Raw genomic sequence first — 20,089 nt, 5'->3', positions numbered from 1 at the left:
ACCACTATCATTTTCACCTGCAGCAGCACCATCCCCACCACCACCATTATTGCCCCCATGACAACCACCACCATCACTGTCATCACTACCTTATCATACCATCACTGTCTGAACTGATCAAGGAACCTTCTTGAACCCTGATATAATACAGAGGAAAGACCCAATGGGAAGGGCAGAAGGAGGGTCACATGCTTCCTAGGAGCCCATGGGAAAAGGTCAAGAAGTTCAAGCCCTGCCACAGCCGCACATTCTTCCAAACTCCAACCCTGTTGGAGACAGTATCTTCCCAGCCTGTGTCTGAGCCTCCTTCCCTTCCCTCCTCCCACACCCACAGAGAACTGGTCTCCATGAGGTGTGGCCCTCGTGGTTTCCCAGCGCCGGAGGCAGCTGTGGAGAGAGAAGCCCAGGAGGAGAAGAGAGGGAGGGGCAGAACCCTGGCTGCACCCACAGGATTGGATGACTTGTGCCCTCTCAGCCATCCCCTGACTAGAAGGTTTCTCAAAGAGACAGTGACCTCAGCCACTGTCCTGAGTTCTGCCCATCTCCGCCATGAGGCGGTCACCTGCTGGGCAGAGTGGGCTGCAGGGGCCATCCTGAAGCAGTGGTGAGGTGGGAGGAGGCCACAGGGCCCCGTGGAGGGGGGCCACCATGGACAAGTTCCGGATGATTTTCCAGTTCCTGCAGTCCAACCAGGAGTCCTTCATGAACGGCATCTGCGGCATCATGGCACTGGCCAGCGCCCAGATGTACTCTGCCTTCGATTTCAACTGCCCCTGCCTGCCCGGCTACAACGTGGCCTACAGCGCGGGCATCCTGCTGGCGCCCCCACTCGTGCTCTTCCTACTCGGCCTGGTCATGAACAACAACGTGTCCATGCTGGCTGAAGAGTGGACACGGCCCCCGGGCCGCCGGGCCAAAGACCCTGCCGTGCTGCGCTACATGTTCTGCTCCATGGCCCAGCGGGCCCTCATCGCTCCCGTCGTCTGGGTGGCTGTCACACTGCTGGATGGCAAGTGCTTCCTCTGTGCCTTCTGCACTGCCGTGCCTGTGACTGTGCTGGGCAACGGCAGCCTGGCGCCTGGCCTGACCCCACCTGAGCTTGCCCGCCTGCTAGCCAGGGTGCCCTGTCCTGACATCTATGATGGCGACTGGCTGCTGGCCCGAGAGGTGGCCGTGCGGTACCTGCGCTGCATCTCCCAGGTGAGGGGGTGCAACGGCCTTGGCCTCAGTCTCCCCTCACAGCCCAGGGTCCCTCTGGCAAGGCCCAATCTCTCACCTCTTAAAGTGGGGCTTTTTCAGGGTATAGTGGTGTTTCCTCAATAGATTGGAGCTCCCCAGCCTGGGCTGGATCTCCCCCTCAGATGGAGCTCTTTGAGACACGGGCGTATTTTCCCAACAGAGGCCAGGCCTTCTGAAGGCAGAGCCATGTGTCTTCCACGGACCAGAGCCACATGGAAAAAGCACTGTGGCTACCTCAGTCCCGAGGCCTGTCCTGAGACCCCCTAAAGTGGACCCAACAGCTCAGCCAGCCCCACATCCTCCATCCTGAGCTCCAGCTGAGAAGCCTGATGCATTTGCATCCTTTTTTCTTCCAGGCCAGGGTATTGGTGAGGCAGGTGGGTGGCTGGGCCATTTGGGTACATTTCCCTGGCAAATGCCCCCAGCAGGCGCCTCCCTGCTCAGGGAGTGGGATCTGAGGGTCCTGGGTCCCCTGGAAGGGAGGGCTTTGGTGAGGGGTATGTACTGTTGGGATGGACGCTAAAGGGAGGGGTGGAGCTTGGTCCTCCCCAGTCCCACTCCCTCATCCTGTGCGTCCCTGGGCCTCCCCCATCTAAGCCCCCAGGCCTCCCCTGCAGTCGCAGCACTGCAGCATCGGAAGGTAGGAGCGGCGCCTCCTTGCAGCAGATGGACCAGGGACTGTCAGTGAGGGAGGGGTCTGGGCCTGTCCTGCCAAGGCTAGAGAAACACTCTGCTCGGGCGGGACCAGATCCCTGGTCCCCATCTCCAGCTCTCCCCTGGGGCCTGTGTCACCACCACCACATGAATGTCACACTCTGAGTGTACAAGCTCAGCTTCTCTCCCAAACCACTTCCTCCCCTGTGAGCACTTGTGCCATGGTCCCAGGCCTCAGGGCCTGGGGCAACTGTCCCTCCACCTGACCTTGAAACCACTGCATCATAAACTAAAAGGGCCCCTGGGGGACAGACTGCCTGGCCTATAGCTATGTTTCACCTGGCCTTCCAAGTGAATTCAAAATTCAATTTTGGAATTAGTCAACTTCCTCTAAAAACCAGAAATTTTCAAATAATAATCACATTTCCAGCTTTACTTAAAACATAAAGATATCCAGCCCCACAGCGTCCACATTTCCTCTCGAGGCAGCACAGGGGATGCCTCCCCGGCCAAGCACATGCTCTGCAGCTCCCACCTGTGTCTGCTCGGCCACAACCCCCCAACTTCGATTACAGGCACTGACCTTGCATCCCAATCTGGCCAAACACTTCTCTGGGCAGCCGGGAGCTGACCCAGAAGCCCAGGTGAGGAGAGCAGCCTGCCCCACACCTGATTGAATTATCGTCAGAGAGGACCTAGTGTGCGTCTAGTGCTCTTCAGCACAGGGTTGAGCAATTGTCTGATTTGTCTCTGTGACCCTTGAGGGCCCAACTCAGAGCCTACACAGAGGAGGCTTATTTAGTGCTGGCTACTGACAGGCAGACAATACCAGGAGCCAGAAGAGGGGTACAAAACTCAGAGGAGGAAGGATCACTATGGACCTGAGAGGTTAACGAGGCCCTATTGATATACTACTAATAGTGGCTGACAGCTGCTGAGCACTAACCCCTACCAGGCACTGTGCTGTTTATTATTACATCAAGTCCCCACAAAATCGCTATGAGATACGTACTATCAAAAACCCCATATAATAGGTGGGGAAACTCAGGCACGGGGAAGTCAGACACCCTGCTCCTGGTCAACTAGTAAGGACAGGGTCCAAAGCCAGGCAGCCTAATTCCAAGGTGTGCCCACTTAACTCCTGTGTATTGAGTGCCAGGCCTACACGTGGGGCATTTTGCTCACATGATCTCATTTCCATGAGATGGTAGACTTATACCCATTTGACAGAAAAGGAAATGGAGGCCAAGAGGTAAGGTCATTTGCCCTCTCAGTCCTCTTTCCCTAGAGGCCCTGACGTAGAGAGTGCATTGGGGGTTTAGACAGGCTTGGGAGGCTGGAGAGCAATGCCAGCCGACTCCCTCCTCTCTCCTCTGCAGGCACTGGGCTGGTCCTTCGTGCTGCTGACCACACTGCTGGCATTCGTGGTGCGCTCTGTGCGGCCCTGCTTCACACAGGCCGCCTTCCTCAAAAGCAAGTACTGGTCCCACTATATTGACATCGAGCGCAAGCTCTTTGACGAGACATGCACGGAACACGCCAAGGCCTTCGCCAAGGTCTGTATCCAGCAGTTCTTCGAGGCCATGAACCATGACCTGGAATTGGGTCACGCCCACGGGGCGCTGGCCACGGCCCCTGCTGGCTCGGCTGCCCCAGCGACCACCGATGGTGCTGAGGAGGAGAGGGAGAAGCTTCGTGGCATCACGGATCAAGGCGCTGTGAACAAGCTGCTCATGAGCTGGCACAAATGCAAGCCGCCCCTGCAGCTGGGCCAGGAGGAGTCGATGATGGGCAACGGCTGGGCAGGCGGCGGGCCCCGGCCTCCGCGCAGGGAGGTGGCCACCTACTTCAGCAGAGTGTGAGCTGTGGCCAAGTAAAGAGGCAAGAACGGGGATCTGAGCCCATGGCCTCTCAGACCCCCAAACCAGATGGAAAGATGAAGTCTGCAGGTGCTGGGCAGTAGCCCCTGGAGCAGACCCACATGCCCAGGCCTTTACCTGCCCACTGAGGCAGGAAATCTGAGCTGGAAGGGGACCTCAGTCCTCCAGTTGTGACACAGCAATGTGAGTCAGAGGGGTTCAGAACTGGCTTCTGGGGGGACGAGCTCCCACCTGCCCAGCCCCTCCCGAGCCACTTTGTCGCTGCTTCGCTATCTCCTCTCAGGTTCTACAGCCATCCTTGCTCCGAATTTTTACCGTCTCTACCCCTTATGCTCAAGGCTCAGGGAGGGGGAGGGGGCATACAGCCATCTCACAAAGGAGGAATCCTCTGATTTTGGTCAGGCTCCTGCAGGAGGACATGGCACACACCTTCACCTGATGCCACACACCTGCAGTGCTAGGTGATGACACAAGATGCCAGAAGTTAGGTCTACTCAGAAAGCAGAGTGTGTGGTCACCACAGGGGCCACCCAACAATTTTCAAGTACATTTATTAAACACTGAGGACAAAAGTCTTCCTGTCTTAGCCATTTGAGCTGCTATAACAAAATACCACAGACTGAGTTGCTTAAAACAACAGAAATTTACTTCTCATGGTTCTGGAGGTTATAAGCCCAACATCATGGCACTGGCATGGTCACATTCTGATGGAGGCCATCTTCTTTGTCCAAAGCTGGCACCTTCTCAAGGGAACTCTCTGGAGCCTCTTGTCAAGGAACTAATCCCATTCATGAGGCTCTGCCCTAAAGACTAAAGCACCACCCAGGGGCCCCACCCCCTAATCTCATCACCCTAGGGGGTTAAGAATTGGGAGAGACACATTCAGTCTATACCACCCTCCCTTGGGGGGGTCCTTGGAGACCCCCTGAAAAGCTTCCTTCACATCCAGGTCTTGTGGAAAATCTGAGCTCCCCAGAGCTCAGGCATTTAGAAAAGCTTAGTTTTCCCATTTTCTCAAAACCCTACTCCCTGGGAAGGGGGCTCTAGAGTGCTAAAAAGCCCTGTCCTGAGGTGGAGATGAGGGTGGAGGAGTGGAAGCAGAGCTGCCTGGAGTGGAAACCTGTTGGGGTTATTTTAATCATGAAACGTGTGAAGTGCGTAAAGCACAGAATAGGTACTCAGTACCCAGTGGCTTATGTGTTTGTAGATTTCTGAACCGGAGAGCTTATTCTCCCCTGGACAGAAGGGGGAGGGCGACATAAGGAACTGGAGCCTCCTTGTCGAGAAGGGAATTGAAGGCCAAGAGGATGTATGTTCCACTCAGCTAGGAATTCATTTTGAACTTGATCCCTACAACACTGCTTTAATCATCTCCCTTCTTCCCAATTACTCTTCCCTCCATTCCCACTTATAAGACTCAGCCTGAACTCCTTTCATTATTTGGGAGGAGAACATGCCCAGCATACCAGGAGGTACAACTACCAAGGAAAGAGCCAAGTTTTGGGTCAGGCAGATTCAGGGTTCAAGAACTAGAGCTGTAAGGACCTCACCAAATCCCTCCAAACCTCAGTGTATCTATCTGAAAAATAGAAGCTAAAAAGACCTGCTTTACAGAATTATGGTGAGGATAAAGGATAGTAACTTTTGAGGAAGAATCTGGAATGGTGTCTGGTACATGGTAAGATCTGAATAATGACCACTGGTCCTTTCTATTCATTTCTGTGCAGGGACAAGCATAGCTCAGGGAGGCCGGTGTGGTACTCAGCGGTCCCACCATCACAGAACCACAAACGTTGTAGAGATGACGGTGGTGGTGGTGGCGGGGGGGGGGGGGGGTGTCTCTCCCTTAATCATAGGGCCCATCTAGCCTGTCCTTGGACAGGGCTCTCCCCTTTAGCATTCTTGAACAATGACTTTCCAGCCTTAACTTGCACTCTCACAGATGGGGAGCTCATGACCACTTTCTGGGACAGACTGGGCAGCTCTGATGGTTACAAAGGAGTTATTTCAGCAACCTGCCTTCTTATAATTTCTACCCACCACTGAGCGGTCTGCTCACAGGGTCTCAGAGAATCACTTTGCCAGCCCTCCTGAGTACCTGGGGTGTTAGCTAAAGTAAGGACAAAAGAGCCAGTGGCGGGGAGGACTGACGGGCAGGGCAGCTCCGAGGGAGTGGAGCCAGAATGAGGTCGGGAGGCCTGTGCATCCCGCCAGGGGTCGGCAGCAATCCGGTGGCGCCTCCCCTCTGACCCTGCTGGGGCCTCCGTGGCAGCTCCTGTCGGGTGGTGGTCAAGCGCGGGGAGTGCTCCTGACACTGGGCGGACAGGCCCAGGCAGGCTCTCCCGGGAGGCCCCCCTGCCCGGGCCCAGAACTGGTCCCCCTGGTGTGCAGCTGGTTCAGGAGGGCAGGCACGGACCGGGCGCCACGCAACAGGCAGCCCAACTTCCTCTCCCCTTGCACCGCCCTCACCACCCGCCCGCCCCTGCTGGCGCCTGAGGGAGGCTGTTTTTCCACCCGCTGCTACTGCTCCATTCTGCTGTTTCCTTCTCTTTCTGGAGTTAAACTTTAGAAAACAGCGCCAGGCCCAGGCCCTGCCGGCTCCAGCTCCCTCTCCGGTGTAGAAGAAAGCACAAGGCAGCCTGCGGAGGGACCACTGGCAGCACTAGGGGTGGAGGACCGCCCTGCAGGCCCACACCCAACGAGACTGAAGCCACTGCTAGTAGCCCAAAGCTGGCCCCAGGTAAGAGGAAGGGCCCCTCCCGGAGGTGTGCCAGGTGAGGGGGGGAGGGGGGAGGGGGCCGGAAAGCTCAAGGCCACCCAGAGATTGTACTGGGGAGAAAGGCCCCTCCCTGAGGCTCCTCATTCTGGGCCCCTCCCCCAGCCTGTCCCATTTTCCATCCTGGTCCTGACTGCTGTTGGAGGTCCCACCCAGGCCTAGGTGTGACCCCTCCCGGGCCTTCGGGACAGGGCTGGTAGTCTCAGCCTGTGGCCTGGTCTCTGTTCACTACCCCAAGGGTTCAGGTATGTTACACCCCACTCTAGGCAGTTTATGAACCTAGGGCCCCCATGAAAGCTCATTAGAAGCCTTGAAGCCAAGAGGGGAAGAGCAAGAGGGAGAGGAACCTGCCTTTAACCGATTCATCGCTGGCAACATTACAAACTTTTTCCCAGGTGGGACTGGTGGCCCTGGGCGGAGTGGGAGAGTCAGGTCCCTCCTCCTGCTCCTGGCTTCCCACGTGGTCACTAAGCTCTGCCGGGGGCCCATCTCTCAACCTTGGCAGAGACCAGGAGGGGTGGCAGAGATCAGAGGAGGTAGAGAAGGAAATATGGGCAGGTCTCCTCATTTTGCTTGCTGCCCACCCCATCCCTCCACTCCCAGGCTTCTGACTGCGGACTTTTTGTTTTTCATACCCCAGATGGGGAGGACATGGGGCCACACCCTGGCCTGTCTGCTTGTGTGGGTGGAGCCTAGGAAGGGAGTTGGGCCAGGACGTGGCTGGAGCAGCAGCCACTTCCTGGCAGGCTGCCAGCACCACATGGCAGAGCAGGCCGGGTATGGGCTGCTGGGGATGGTCGAGCCTTAGCCTCCATCAATGCTTCCTGTCACTGGCAGGCTGGGCTGCCCCCTAGGAGGCTGCTAAAAAGGGAGGGTAACGGGTGGGGAATGGAAGGTTCGCTGCCAGGGCTCTAATCGATGAGCACAGAGCAAGGTCAGGAGACCAAGAAAACAGAGGACTGACTTAGCTGGACCCACCCTGGTCCACTTCCCAAGCCTCCTTACATCAGGCTCATAAGTCCTTTCCAGGCACCTCCATATGTGAATGGCCTCGAGCAAGGCAGTTTCTCCTCTTTAGGCTTCAGTTTCCTGGTCTTTCCAGGAAGAATTGTCCCAGCTGCCTCACCTCTGGGGGCCACCCTGAAGACTTGACAGGGTGAGGTAGGGGTGTCTGACACAGAACAAGTATTAGGCATCATTTCTTCCCCTTTCTTCCCCCACATCGTCCCTAACAAGAGAGCAAGGGCCACAATGATTTGTCCTCTTCTCACAGAGGACACTGAGACCCAAAGAGAAGTCATGAAGTACGTTGAAAGCCAGGATCTCCTAAGCCAGTCCAGATGCTGAGGTCTCCAAAATGAAAAGTTCTCATGAATTCTAGAGACACTGTGCCAGGCTCACCAGAGTCCCCTTCCTCATCTCCTCCCCCACCCCACATCACTGAGTCATGCCCAAGTCCCTTATGCACCAGGAGACCAACTCTAGCTATTATACCTGTGGACTACAGGCCTTGAGCACAAAACCCTCCAAATAGCCCTGAGCCCCTTAGCACATCAGTACATTGCCCAGGGCCACAAGGCCATTCTTAATCCCTCCTTCAAGGGAAGCTTGGGGAACAAGAACCTGAGTGCCTGAGGCAGACACACCTGTGTATGAATCTCAGCTCGGCCACTTACTTACCTGTGACCTTGGCAAGCCCCTCACCCTCAAGAAGCCTCCACTCTCTACATACACTGGGGACATGACAACACAGTATGATCGTGACATGGGCAATGAGGGATGGAAAGCGCCTGACACCTACCAGGAGCTCAGCGGGTAGCCGCCATGTCCACTAGGCCCCAGGGCTCCCCAAGTCTCCTTTTCTCACCAGCCTGGCCACACAAGATCCCCTCAGTCCCCTTCAGAGTTTTCAGAGGCAAACATTTATCAGTCACTCATTATTCCACAGGGAGCACCTGGCCAGCCGCTACAGGGGATAAAATGGCAAGACCTCGCCCTGCCTTCAGATACCTACCAGTCTGCACCCCTTCCTAGTCCCACCAGGAACCATCGACCCTAGTCTCTGCCTGCACTTCCCCACGCAGCTGAGGGCTACGCGTCACCATGGCAGCCCTGATTGCAGAGAACTTCCGCTTCCTATCACTCTTCTTCAAGAGCAAGGATGTGATGATTTTCAATGGGCTGGTGGCACTGGGCACAGTAGGCAGCCAGGAGCTGTTCTCTGTGGTGGCTTTCCATTGCCCTTGCTCACCCGCCCGGAACTACCTATATGGGCTGACAGCCATCGGCGTGCCCGCCCTGGCACTCTTCCTCATCGGTGTCATCCTCAACAACCACACCTGGAACCTAGTTACCGAGTGCCAGTACCGGAGGACCAAGAACTGCTCAGCTGCCCCCAACTTCCTCCTCCTAAGCTCCATCCTGGGCCGTGCAGCCGTGGCCCCCGTGACCTGGTCTGTCCTCTCCCTGCTGCGCGGTGAGGCCTATGTCTGTGCTCTCAGCGAGTTTGTGGACCCCTCCTCGCTCACAGCCGAGGAAAAGGGCTTCCCACCAGACCACGCCACAGAAATCCTGGCCAGGTTCCCTTGTGGGGAGGGCCCTGCCAACCTATCAGGTTTCCGGGAGGAGGTCACCCGCAGGCTCAAGTATGAGTCCCAGGTAAGGCTGTGCAAAGGGAAGTTGCTCTTCTTTCTTCCCGAGGGGACAGCTGGTGGGGAGGTGCTGGGATGGTCCAGTGTTAAAGGTAGAGTTGGTCCTCAGGGGTTGAGGCCTCCAGGAAAGCACTAGCTTGTCAGCATCAGGTGTCTGAGCTGGGTAACCTGTGAGTTAGGACTTGGTGAGGCAAGTTTTGAACATTAAAGGAATGTTCTGGCTTAGACTAAGCCTTGATCCCAGTCACAGATTAAACCTCCACTTCACTCAGATTGAGCACGAATCCCTCCAAGCTTCTGAAACAGTTGCTGTCGGCTAGGAGTTGACATGCTCCGATTCTGCGAAGGACCTCAGCCCAGCACAAAGTCAGCCTGCAAGTGCTGCTGACACAGGGGAGTCCTGAGCCAGGAAGGGGTGTTCAGTCAGGAAGCAGTGGCGGCTGCCCTGATCCTAGCCTTAGCTGTGGCTCAATTCTGAAGGAGCAGAGGTCCACCAGGGGAGAGAGGACAAGGGCAGAGACCTGGGCAGAAAACACAGCTGGGAATATTAACTTAGAGCAGCACGGGATGAGGGAGACAGGAAGGAGCACAGGATTTTCTAAACAAAAAAACAAACAACAATGGAGAGTTAGTTCAAGGGAGTGAGGACAAAGAAACAGATTCTGCTCTCAGGGGGTGTGGCTAGGTTCAGCCCAGCCAGAACCCTCTAACCAGTTCCTCCCCCTTCTTCCAGGGGTGGTGAGGGTCTAGGCAGCTCCTTGCCCCTCCTCAACCCTGCCCCTTCTCTGGCCAGCTCTTCGGGTGGCTGCTTATCGGCATGGTGGCCATCCTGGTGTTCCTGACCAAGTGCCTCAAGCATTACTGCTCACCACTCAGTTACCGCCAGGAGGCTTACTGGGCGCAGTACCGCGCCAACGAGGACCAGCTCTTCCAGCGCACGGCCGAGGTGCACTCGCGGGTGCTGGCTGCCAACAACGTGCGCCGCTTCTTCGGCTTTGTGGCACTCAACAAGGATGATGAGGAGCTGGTGGCCAGGTTCCCCGTGGAAGGCACCCAGCCTCGGCCGCAGTGGAATGCCATCACAGGCGTCTATCTGTACCGAGAGAACCAGGGCCTCCCGCTCTACAGCCGCCTGCACAAGTGGGCCCAGGGCCTGGCGGGCAACGGCACAGCTCCAGAAACTGTGGAGATGGCCCTGCTCCCCTCCTGAGGGTCCTGCTCCTGCATTCTTTGCAAGTGACGGTACCTGGTCTCAAGCTGAACTCCACTGCCTGCTCACATGAGCATCAGAAGGGGGTGCGGTTTTTTGTTTTTTTAACTTTTTGGGAAAACAGGTCAGGAGCAAGGAAAATACAAACTAACCTGGGGTGTGGAGAGAGTCCACTCCGACGGGAAGGCTCTCAGACCTGAAGAAACCCCCTCTCCTGCTGGCACCAAACACCTGGTCAACAGTGTTGGGAGAAGAGACCCTTTCCCAGAACTGGTCCTTAATTAACTATGATGTGGACAACTGTTCACCGGTGGGACTCCAAGGCTGGGAAGCCCCCGCCAGCAGAGCCAGGTGACAGTGAACTCCTGGTACAGAGCATCGTGCAGTTAACGTGACTGCATGTGATGCCTGGCTCAGCAGTGCTCAGCAGGAAGCTGCCCTCCAATGTAAGCCTCTGGCTTTATTTTATAGACTTAAGTTTTTGATAAAGTGTTTCCTAGTATAAAGGAGTAGTTTGGTGTCTGCTTTGGATGGCCTATGCCACAGCAGGCTGGTGGTCATGGAGAGAGGCCCAAATCCCATTCCCTTGGGAGCCAGGGCGGGGCTAGAGGGACTCTGAACAAGATTAAAATGGATGGGAGAGCAGGGGTTCAGGGAAAGCCAAATGTTCCCACGTGTGGGAAGGCCCTACAGCTGATGATGTCTTGATAATTAGATTCAGTTATCTGATTTGATCTGGGGAACAGATGAAGCTTGGCCTTTCTCAGATGGAAGATCAGCTTAAATTTTAAGAGTCAAAAGACCCTGCACTCAGTAGGGTGGACTAGCCCCTATAACCTAGCGCTAAAGACCAACAACCAGGATAGACCCAGCTCAGCCTACCCTTGCCTGACCACCTCCACCATCTCTGAAACCTTTGATGCTCTCCCTGCCCCTGTCCTGCTTCCCAGCATTCACCTCAGTCACTTCCCACAGGAAAACTCTCCAGCTCTCAGGACTTTTAAAGCATTGCCAAAGAAAATGTTTAATCCCCTTAAGACCAGCCAAAAAAGAACTGGCCTCAACAACTAACTGGGTCTGTGCTGGCCTCCAAGAATTCTGGAACATACAGGATTCTTACTTACTAAAGGAGGTAGAGACCATCTGTCTGGGAAATTTACAAGGGTCCCAGGGAGGCATGGGTGTGATGGACCCAATATGTCCCCTTTTCCTCGGGTCTCAAGGAAAATCATCCAGCCAATCAATGCCCACTATCTAGTAACCTCTACCCCCGAGGGGCTATAGGGACACAGAAAAATTGTGCAGGTCGCCCCAACTCACACAGCACAGCAATCTAGGTCCTCACTGAGCCTCCTACCTACCTGGCCCTGTGGCAACACACAAACATACCCCCTCCCATTTAACCCACAAAACAACCATCCCAAGTAGGACTTTTTGACCCCATTTCACAAACGAGGCACCAAACTTGGGAGAGCCTGGATAATCTGGGCGTGGTGGGCCTGGGAGGAAACCTCACCAGGTGGCTCACGTCAGTACCTGCAGCTTTCCTCTCAGGTGCCCAGGTTCCCCAACTGTCCTTTCTGGGGTCTGCCTTCGTCCTTCCGTCCCAGCCTCACAGGGTCCACACAAGGGCACAAGTGCTAGCTGAGCGCAGGCTGAGGGACTCAGTCCATGGGAGGAGGCCCACTCACTGGACCCTGCTGACTGACTCCCTCTAATGGGACCGAGAGCCTGCTGGGGCCAAAGTGAGATCCTGCCCACCAGGTCGCCAGAAGTCAGCCCCTCCATTCCCGTCCGCAGCAAACGCCCAGGAGAGAGAGAGCCTCAGCTCTTCTAGGGGTCCACAAGTCCACTGCCTACAACCAGTGAGCAGCTCCAGAAAAAGGTAAAAACGAAGTAAAATAGTACTTAGGATTAAACAAGCAAAAGGGCAGTCTAAAAAAGCTCAAGTTCTTTTCCATCCTGACAGGATTACCCTAAAAGATGCTGCAGAAAAAGCAACACTTAAATAAGAGTCCTCAGACAACACAGCTCTTCAGCTGCTCACATGCCTGAGATTCGGCCGCGCTGGCCCATGGCCAACAGCGGTCATCTGAGGCCCCCTGGCCACTAGTCCTCCAACCCGGAGCTCTTGGCTTCCACGTATTCCAGGGCCTTCGCCTTCACGGCCTGCACGTCCTTCTCAGTGCCGTGTTGTTTCTCATAGTCCAAGTAGCGCTTGAAGAAGAATTTCATTCGCTTGGGAGCCAGGCTGAGATGAATGACCCGCTCAAAGATGTCCCTGTGAGGAAGAGCACGGCAGCATTTGCCTGTTGGCCCCCCGCCACTGGCTAGACTTCATCCACTCGCTCTCTGGCCCTAGAGCCAGGCCGCCTGTTTTCCAGCACTCTCACATCTATCTTCAGGTTTATTACCATTTTAAAGTCCTAAAATGTCCACGGGGAGATAGACTGCTACCCTCACTTTCCAGATCAGACAAACTCCCATAGGTGTGGGCAAGGCACTAGTTTTTCCTGTACTGGAGTCCACCCAGCTCTAAGCCTCCCTGCCTCGCGGAGACATAGGCGACAACAGCAAGCCCATGAACATTCTCTATCACCAGAGGCAGCTACAATGAATTATGCTGGAAACCCAAGTCTCCTGATTCCCATACCAGGACCAGCCTACCACCCACCCCAGGTTTCAGACACAGAAAAAGAGGTTGCAAAGTGAATGTCACAGGACCTGGTATGTCATGTCAAAGCTGTTCTTCCAGAGAGAGTAAGAGAATGGGGGATGCTGGAAGCTGGCTGTGGGGCTAAAACTCATCCACTTGGCCAACGCCTCCCATCCCCCACAGTTGATTCAGCCCTGATTTGTCTTCCCCTCTCACCGGACTTCCTTCTGGCCGCCGTGCTTAATAGTCATGTCGATGTAAACCGACCAGACGTCAGTGCGCTTTGGGTAGGTGCTCAGTGTGTTCTCAAAAATGGCTTTGGCCCGTTCCGCATCCCCTAGCTGGAACTCCAGCTGGGCAAACTTGGCAATCACATCCACATCTGCAAGGAGAGGACAGCTCAAATACACAAAGCAGACAGACCCCTCACCACAGCACGATGTGCTACATGTTCTGACTTCCTGCTCATAGGTTCCAAGACCTGGGTGATGACAATTGGAACAGTGGGACAGATTAGAGCCAAATACACAGATGGGCACTGATCTATGACCCCCACCAGAGAGTCTTTCTGGGCTCAGAAGGGAGAGGGGTAGGGCAACAAAATTAGCATTAATTGTTTTTTGCTCCTTCAGCTTTGAAGTTTAGCATCTGAGGGGCGCCTGGGTGGCTCAGTCGGTTAAGCACCTGACTTCAGCTCAGGTCATGATCTCACAGTTTATGGGTTCGAGCCCCCCATCAGGCTCTGTGCTGACAGCTCAGATCCCGGAGCCTGCTTCGGATTCTGTGTCTCCCTCTCTCTCTGACCCTCCCCACCCACACTTTGTGTCTATCTCTCTCAAAAATAAATAAACGTTAAAAAAAAAAGTTAAAAAATAAAGAAGTTTAGCATCTGAAATGCAACACACAGTTATGTTCATGAGCATGTAATCAATAGAAAAATAGTTATATGCCCTCCACTAGGCTTTCCCAACACCACACCACCCTCAGAGAAACACGCCCCCCCCCCCCCCCCCGATCCCCTATGCCCAGATATCAAAGAGCCTTATGTGATCTGGAATCAGGCTGGAAGGTGGGGGCGAACACTCACGCTCTTTCTTGGGCAGACACTCGAGGGCTCGCTGCATCACACGGTGACTGGCCCCAGCCTGGCCCCGCCGCAGAAGAAAGGCACCATATTTGATCCAGACAGATTTCTCTTGCCTGAATCGCTTTAGCATCCGGTTGTAGAGCTCACCAGCCTCCTGTGGGAAAGAAAAGGTAAGCTATGGAGTGTGATACACCAGAGGAGGCAACGACAGAGACAGGCAGCAGCTATGCTTGTGAGAGGCTAGACGTGGCCTCACACTCCAGTCACTGTCATAGGCCCAATTCCAGATGACTGAGGGAAGCAGAGAGGCTCACAGGGATGAGGAGAGCATGTGAGGGAGCCTTACATGGTGGGGACTCTCCTTACTAATCCTGTGCTGCATGGAAGTCCTATGAGAAGAGAAGGTAAGAACATGGGGGCAGAGGAGAGACAGAAAAGGGATACTTGGCCAAGCTGCTTGATTTTGGCTATAAGCCTAAGGGATACACACCAGGGATCAGCTGTCCCTTCACTTCCCTCTTCTGCCCGCTGCAGTCCTAAAGCAGAGTGGGGAGGAAATGACTCCACCCACTTGGAAGACAGACAAATTAGGGCCCAAATGTCACAGAGGAAGCCTGCAGCAGGGATCCAGAATGGGGGGATTCAACCCTGTGACTTCTCTGCTGCCTCTGTGACTCCCAGGAGTTAGCTTCTGAGCAGCTGACGACCCTCTGACAGTGGGCCACCCTGCCCAGACTCCTACCTGGAATTTCTCTGACTTGGTGTAGATGTCGGCCAGATGGAGAAAGACCTTCAGAGGCTCATTGTACTGCACGGCCCGCTCAAAGACCTTGGTCAGTGACTCTGGAGAGCCATACATGTTCTCTAGATTCAGCAGTGCCACCCATACGTTCAGCTTCTCCTGCTCCTCTCTGGAGAGACAGGCAGTACATGGGCTCCATCACCTCAGCACAAGAAAGCCCCCACTACCACCCAGGAAGGCTGAGTGGAGCTATTTCTTCCTTCCCAGACTATCCATATCTTCAGTTGACAGCCCCAAGTGAGAACGGAGAGGCCCGGTTCCCACTGCAGCTCACGCAGAAGCAGAACGCCAGCCCCTGACTGAGGGCGGCCCCTGGCACCAGCCTCCTTTACTCGAAAGGAAGCCTACTCAATCTTAAACTGGCCCGATGTTTGGGCAGGAAGGAAGAGAATCTCTGGTCTGACTCTCTCTCCAAACTACGAGAAAGAAGCAAAGGATCACCATCCCTCCTTCTTGCTGTCAGAAAACTCACTCTGTCCTGTGCCTGGAAATGGCAGGCTGGAGGGTGTCTGCACCCAGGTACATGGAGTTATTTTCCCCATTCTACTTCTGCTCCAAGTTGGGCACCTTATTTCAGCACAGGGACTCCTGTAAACATTACCCTTAGCCACTTCGGTGAAGGGGACTATAAAATATAAATGAGCAGATCTGTTTCACAGATGGAGCAGCTATGAGACAAAGCCTGGGAACCTATAGGTGCAGGTGGCGGCCACCCCAATTGTCAGCCTGCCAAAGAGGAAATGGCCCATAGGCGTCAAGCCCTGCAGCTTGGGGAGACACAGTCCTCCCTGTCGAGAGCCACCCCCCACCAAAGCAGGGGGACAAAGCCAAGACCTGAAGGAAATGGTCTTGAGAGCCCTCTCGGCCACAGCCCGGGCCTTCTCGATCTCCGTGGCCTGCAGGTGGAAGGCCATGTACTGCAGCCACAGGATGGAGCTGTTGGGGGAGCTCAGCAAGAGTCGGTCAAAATCATCTGCTGACTCGGGCTGTCGCCCGGGATCCATCAGCGCCTCCTCAATGCGGGACAGCTCTTTCTCTGCCTTCTGCTTCTCCAACATCCTTTCCTTCTTGCTCTTCTTCTGCGAAGGAAGGCACAAAAATTAATGAGTAATCTGCTCCTCAGACCCCTAGAAAGGTCTGTGGTTGAAGCCAAGAGTTGGCAGGGCAGTCCGTGGGCTCTGTAAATACTCCCCGGCCTGAGACTGCCCCCTCCCTGCCGGAAGGGACACCCAGGCCAGGAGCGAGCAAAGGAGACTGGCACCAAGGGGTCTCTGCAAAATACGACACCGTGGACTGCTGTGGCTTGTCATCCTCCTCGCTGTCTGAGCTCTCTCCTCGAGGTGGTAAGGCCGGGGTCAGGGACGCTAGCCCCACGTCCCAAACGAAACCAGAGGACAGCTGTAGCCGGGGCACTTCTGCTGGCTTGGTCGGCTTCCCCTGAAGGAGCACAAGAGGTGTGTGAGGGAAGCACTCAGCTCAGGCTGCACCCTGCTCCCCACCCCATCCCACCTGGAGGAGCAGAGGCTCCCACCAGGCCCAGGGACCCTTGCTCTCCACCCAGACCCAGGCGAGGCCCGCTTCACTGGAGAAACTATAGATTTAGGCAACAAGCTTTTAAGACATATGCATCAAAAAAAAAAAAAACAAAAAAAAACCACAAACAAAAACCCAAAGACCCAAACCCCCTCCACCAGCAGCATACATATGCATACACATATACACATCTGTGTATAAAGTGCACACACATGTAAAGTAACAGTAGAGCCAGGACAGAGACACGACAAGTGTTCTGAGAGTGTAGGGATGTTAGTACCTAAAGTCTGGACAGCCCTTCCACACTTGATTCTCAGTCCAAATACTGTCCTCATCTTTCAGAAGGGGGTGCCAGCTCAGGAAAGGGTAAGCCTCCCCTTTATCTGCCCCCACCACTAATTTAATTCAGCTCCACTCAGTAAACACTGATGAGGATTTCTTTTACGCAGCCCACTCCTTGGTAAAGCAGGACCCAGCGGCCCCACCTGGTCATGTTTTACAGGAAGTGAGCGAGAAGAGGGTGGGCCAGAGAAAAGAGAAGGCCCAGCTCCGAGGCAGGAGACCAAGGGCTTCCCTCCCCAGAGCCGCCTTCTCTCCCCATCAATGCGGCCCTCACCTTGGGCGGCACACTCCGCTCTTCCACCTCCTCTTCCCCTTCCCGATAATACACTTCAACACCACTGTCGTCTTCCTCTGACGGAGCAGCTTTCTTCTGCTTCTTGTTCACTCCGTCCTGAGAGGACAAGCGGGAAAGATGCCGAACCACCCTTCCTGCCCAGGAGAACCTGCTGGAGGCCCGGGCAATGTCCTCCCCAACCCCGCCCCTGCTGGCACCATCCAGCGCCCGGCTCCAAACTCACTGCTCTCAGTCTAAGAGAAGGCCACGCGGCGTCTGGCTGGCCCTGAAACGCTCTCCTGTGCCTGTGAGGGAGGCCATCCTCCCTGAGGGACGTACCTGTTCACTTGCGGACTCCCGGCGCAGCCGCTTGCGCTGCTTCTTTGCCTGCAGTTTCTGGGGCTCTTTCTTCTCCTTGCCAGGCAGCCGCACCGGCTCCTGCCCTTCCTCGTTCCTCTTCCCTTTCCTTTTCTGATTCTTCTGCTGCTGCTCTTCTCCTTTGTGCTCTTGCTTCTCTGCCTCCATTTTCCTCTCCTCCTGCTTTAGAAGTGGCAGTCCTAGGGAGGCAGGAAACACATCCGGCTTCCCAGTGTCACTGGGGAGGAACGAAAGCTCTACCGAGTTCTTCTGGCGGTTCAGGCTACAACAGGGAGAGAGGAAAATGAGGACAACGGGCACGGCAAACAGCCCAGGCCTTTCTCTCCTGATCAGCCCAGTTTTCTGGGCCCTGCCCCACCTGCTTGGAATCCATTCAGAATTCTTTGGAATGACCCCCACATTTTACCATGCTGAATAGTAAAATACAAGGGGCAGCTCTGATGTCCCCCTACTCTGTCCCCAACAACAAGTGCCTAAGCAGAGAGAAGTCTCCAGGTTAACTTCTAGGACTGAGGCTGGGCCTAACGTAGAAGGCTCCAAGCAAAGGGATTTTGTTCATCTGAACATTGCACTAATACTACCTAAGCCATTAAGTCTAGTTTACCTCTTGAATCTCCTCCCAGGGCTCCTTGGAAAAGAGGGTGTGTGAGGGCAGGGAAGACACGTACCTCAGGACCTTGGCTGTGAGCAGCTTCCCTTCCGGGAGGTATTTGTTATAAAGGGCTTTCTTGGACGGGCTGTACTCGGAGACATGCGGGTACTGGGCCAAACCCACAACAGAGGGGCCAAGGCTGACAGAAGAGAGACAAGAGTTTTGTGGTCACAGGGGCACCTGGGTGGCTCAGTCAGTTAAGCGTTTGGCTTCTTGATTTCGGCTTAGGTCATGATCTCACAGATTGTGGGATCAAGCCCTGCACTGGACTCTGTGCTGACAAGCATGGAGCCTACTTGGGGTTCTCTGCTCCCTCTCTCTCTGCCCCTCCCTGCTCACACTCTCTCTCTCAAAAATAAATAAGCATTTTTAAAAAATTAAAAAGAAATTTAAAAAGAAAAAAAAAGAGACCTGTGGTCATAAATGCAACTGAGTCCCAGCCTAGCCTAGCGCCTCCACTTCCCCAGGGACCCAAGTTGCGACAAGGATTTACGACACACATGAGTTCCCGACATTCGAAAGGATAAGTTTTCAATTAGCAATAACCATGCCTCGGATAAATCTCACTGGCTACGACGCTGCCACTGCGACATTCGAAAGGATAAAGAGAGCTCTGTAAACTAGAAAAGGTGAGGAGGCATAATAGAGGGGGGCCCTCAGGGCATCCCCACGCCGCACCAGAGCCCCGCAACGCATCAACCACAAACGGCCAGAGGAACTAAAAGTGGGGAAACCGTGGCAGGGAAGACTGAGCTCTCTGCTGACTGTGAACATTATGTGATTTCATGGAACAGTTACAAACTACTATCAAACACTAAATCAAAGAAAATCCATATGAATGAAAACTGAAATTTGACATGCTATGTTCTTTGATGTCCAAAACACCAATAAGAATAATTCAGAACTTTGTGAAACATATAAAACATCCCAGGCCAGGGAGGGCGCTCACCCGCACGCCCCACCTCACTTACCTGAAGAGCACACCGTGCGGCTGGACAGACTTCACATAGCCCCTCAGGAGCTGCCCTTCCTGAAGATCCTGGATCGAGTTAATCTCAGGATCAGTTATTTTGCTCTTCGTCTCCGGGTTTGTCCTAGGAATGAAAGGCTTATGTACACATACCCCAACCCTCCCTTCCCGATCCACCCCCAACTCACTTGGGATAATCAAACTCTGTATCTAAGAATACAACTCTGTAGCCATCTGCAGGATATGACCTCCAGAGCCCAGCCCCACTTTCTCCTGAAGTCCTGTCAGCCTTGGCCTCAGAAACATCCATTTCTAACCGTGGAACTAGCTGACTGCAGGCCAATCCACTTCATGACATGCACCACTAACTATAGAACCCTGGGGACCGGATCATCTTCCCTTGCCAGGGGCACCGTGTGGCCACCCTGAACACCACAGTCAGATATCTGAACCTTGCCCTGGGCCACAAGAGCTTGCACAGACACAATCTTCTAGCAATGTGAATGCCCACAGCTTTTCTGGATAAAGATGAGGCAGGGTAGAAAGTGCATGAGTGGGGAAGAAAGGGGGTAAGCCCGAAGTTCTGTGCAGCCTTTCCTCAGTGCCCTCCTCGTCCCCACCACAGACACTCACCTGGACGATCGCAGCGACAGAGTCAACACATTGCCTGTCGTAGACAGGACATAACACCTGGAATGAGAGCAAGAAAAGTAGATGCTGACTTTTCAGCATCCCAGGAGATAGCAGAGGGCCTCAGCCTCCTCTCCACAAGGCGGACCAACAGGCAAGAGTGAGGGGACATGACACCTGGGCTCTGTTCTTCATTCTGTTGAGAACGTGCGGAGGGACTCTGTATGAGCCACCTCTCTGGGCCTCAGTTTACCAGTCTATCACTACCTACTCTTCTTACCCAAGAAAGGTGCTGGGAGAAAAAAAATGAGAGGGGACATGGAACCCTCGGGAAGAATAATAGAGCCATGTGGTG

General features: G+C 54.5%; 3 protein-coding genes across 4 annotated transcripts in view; 2 read left to right on the top strand and 1 right to left on the bottom strand.

Annotated features, from left to right (window-relative positions):
• The first annotated feature begins 648 nt into the window (after window positions 1-648).
• Window positions 649-3,755, top strand: CALHM1 (calcium homeostasis modulator 1). Its single transcript, XM_029916666.1, has 2 exons — window positions 649-1,200; window positions 3,273-3,755. Exons 1-2 carry the CDS (start codon window positions 649-651, stop codon window positions 3,753-3,755), a joined length of 1,035 nt encoding a protein of 344 aa, XP_029772526.1.
• A 2,484-nt stretch (window positions 3,756-6,239) lies between these two features.
• Window positions 6,240-10,916, top strand: CALHM2 (calcium homeostasis modulator family member 2). The gene is made up of 3 exons (XM_029932514.1): window positions 6,240-6,513; window positions 8,498-9,207; window positions 9,994-10,916. Exons 2-3 carry the CDS (start codon window positions 8,653-8,655, stop codon window positions 10,408-10,410), a joined length of 972 nt encoding a protein of 323 aa, XP_029788374.1. The 5' UTR covers window positions 6,240-6,513; window positions 8,498-8,652; the 3' UTR covers window positions 10,411-10,916.
• Window positions 10,858-20,089, bottom strand: part of PDCD11 (programmed cell death 11) — a 45,958-nt gene continuing 36,726 nt past the window's right edge. For both annotated transcript variants that reach the window (XM_029932511.1, XM_029932512.1), the window contains exons 26-36: window positions 19,738-19,794; window positions 19,106-19,228; window positions 18,151-18,273; window positions 17,444-17,744; window positions 17,105-17,221; window positions 16,243-16,392; window positions 15,790-16,034; window positions 14,896-15,064; window positions 14,154-14,307; window positions 13,283-13,448; window positions 10,858-12,691 (exon numbers count right to left, since the gene is read on the bottom strand). In XM_029932511.1, coding sequence (XP_029788371.1) covers window positions 12,520-12,691; window positions 13,283-13,448; window positions 14,154-14,307; window positions 14,896-15,064; window positions 15,790-16,034; window positions 16,243-16,392; window positions 17,105-17,221; window positions 17,444-17,744; window positions 18,151-18,273; window positions 19,106-19,228; window positions 19,738-19,794 — 1,777 coding nt within the window. In that variant the 3' untranslated portion in view covers window positions 10,858-12,519. The remainder of the gene's footprint in view (window positions 12,692-13,282; window positions 13,449-14,153; window positions 14,308-14,895; window positions 15,065-15,789; window positions 16,035-16,242; window positions 16,393-17,104; window positions 17,222-17,443; window positions 17,745-18,150; window positions 18,274-19,105; window positions 19,229-19,737; window positions 19,795-20,089) is intronic.

Source organism: Suricata suricatta, chromosome 2, assembly GCF_006229205.1.
Source record: "Suricata suricatta isolate VVHF042 chromosome 2, meerkat_22Aug2017_6uvM2_HiC, whole genome shotgun sequence".
Classification (NCBI taxonomy): domain Eukaryota; kingdom Metazoa; phylum Chordata; class Mammalia; order Carnivora; family Herpestidae; genus Suricata; species Suricata suricatta.
This window is presented reverse-complemented; position numbering and strand designations above follow the sequence as displayed.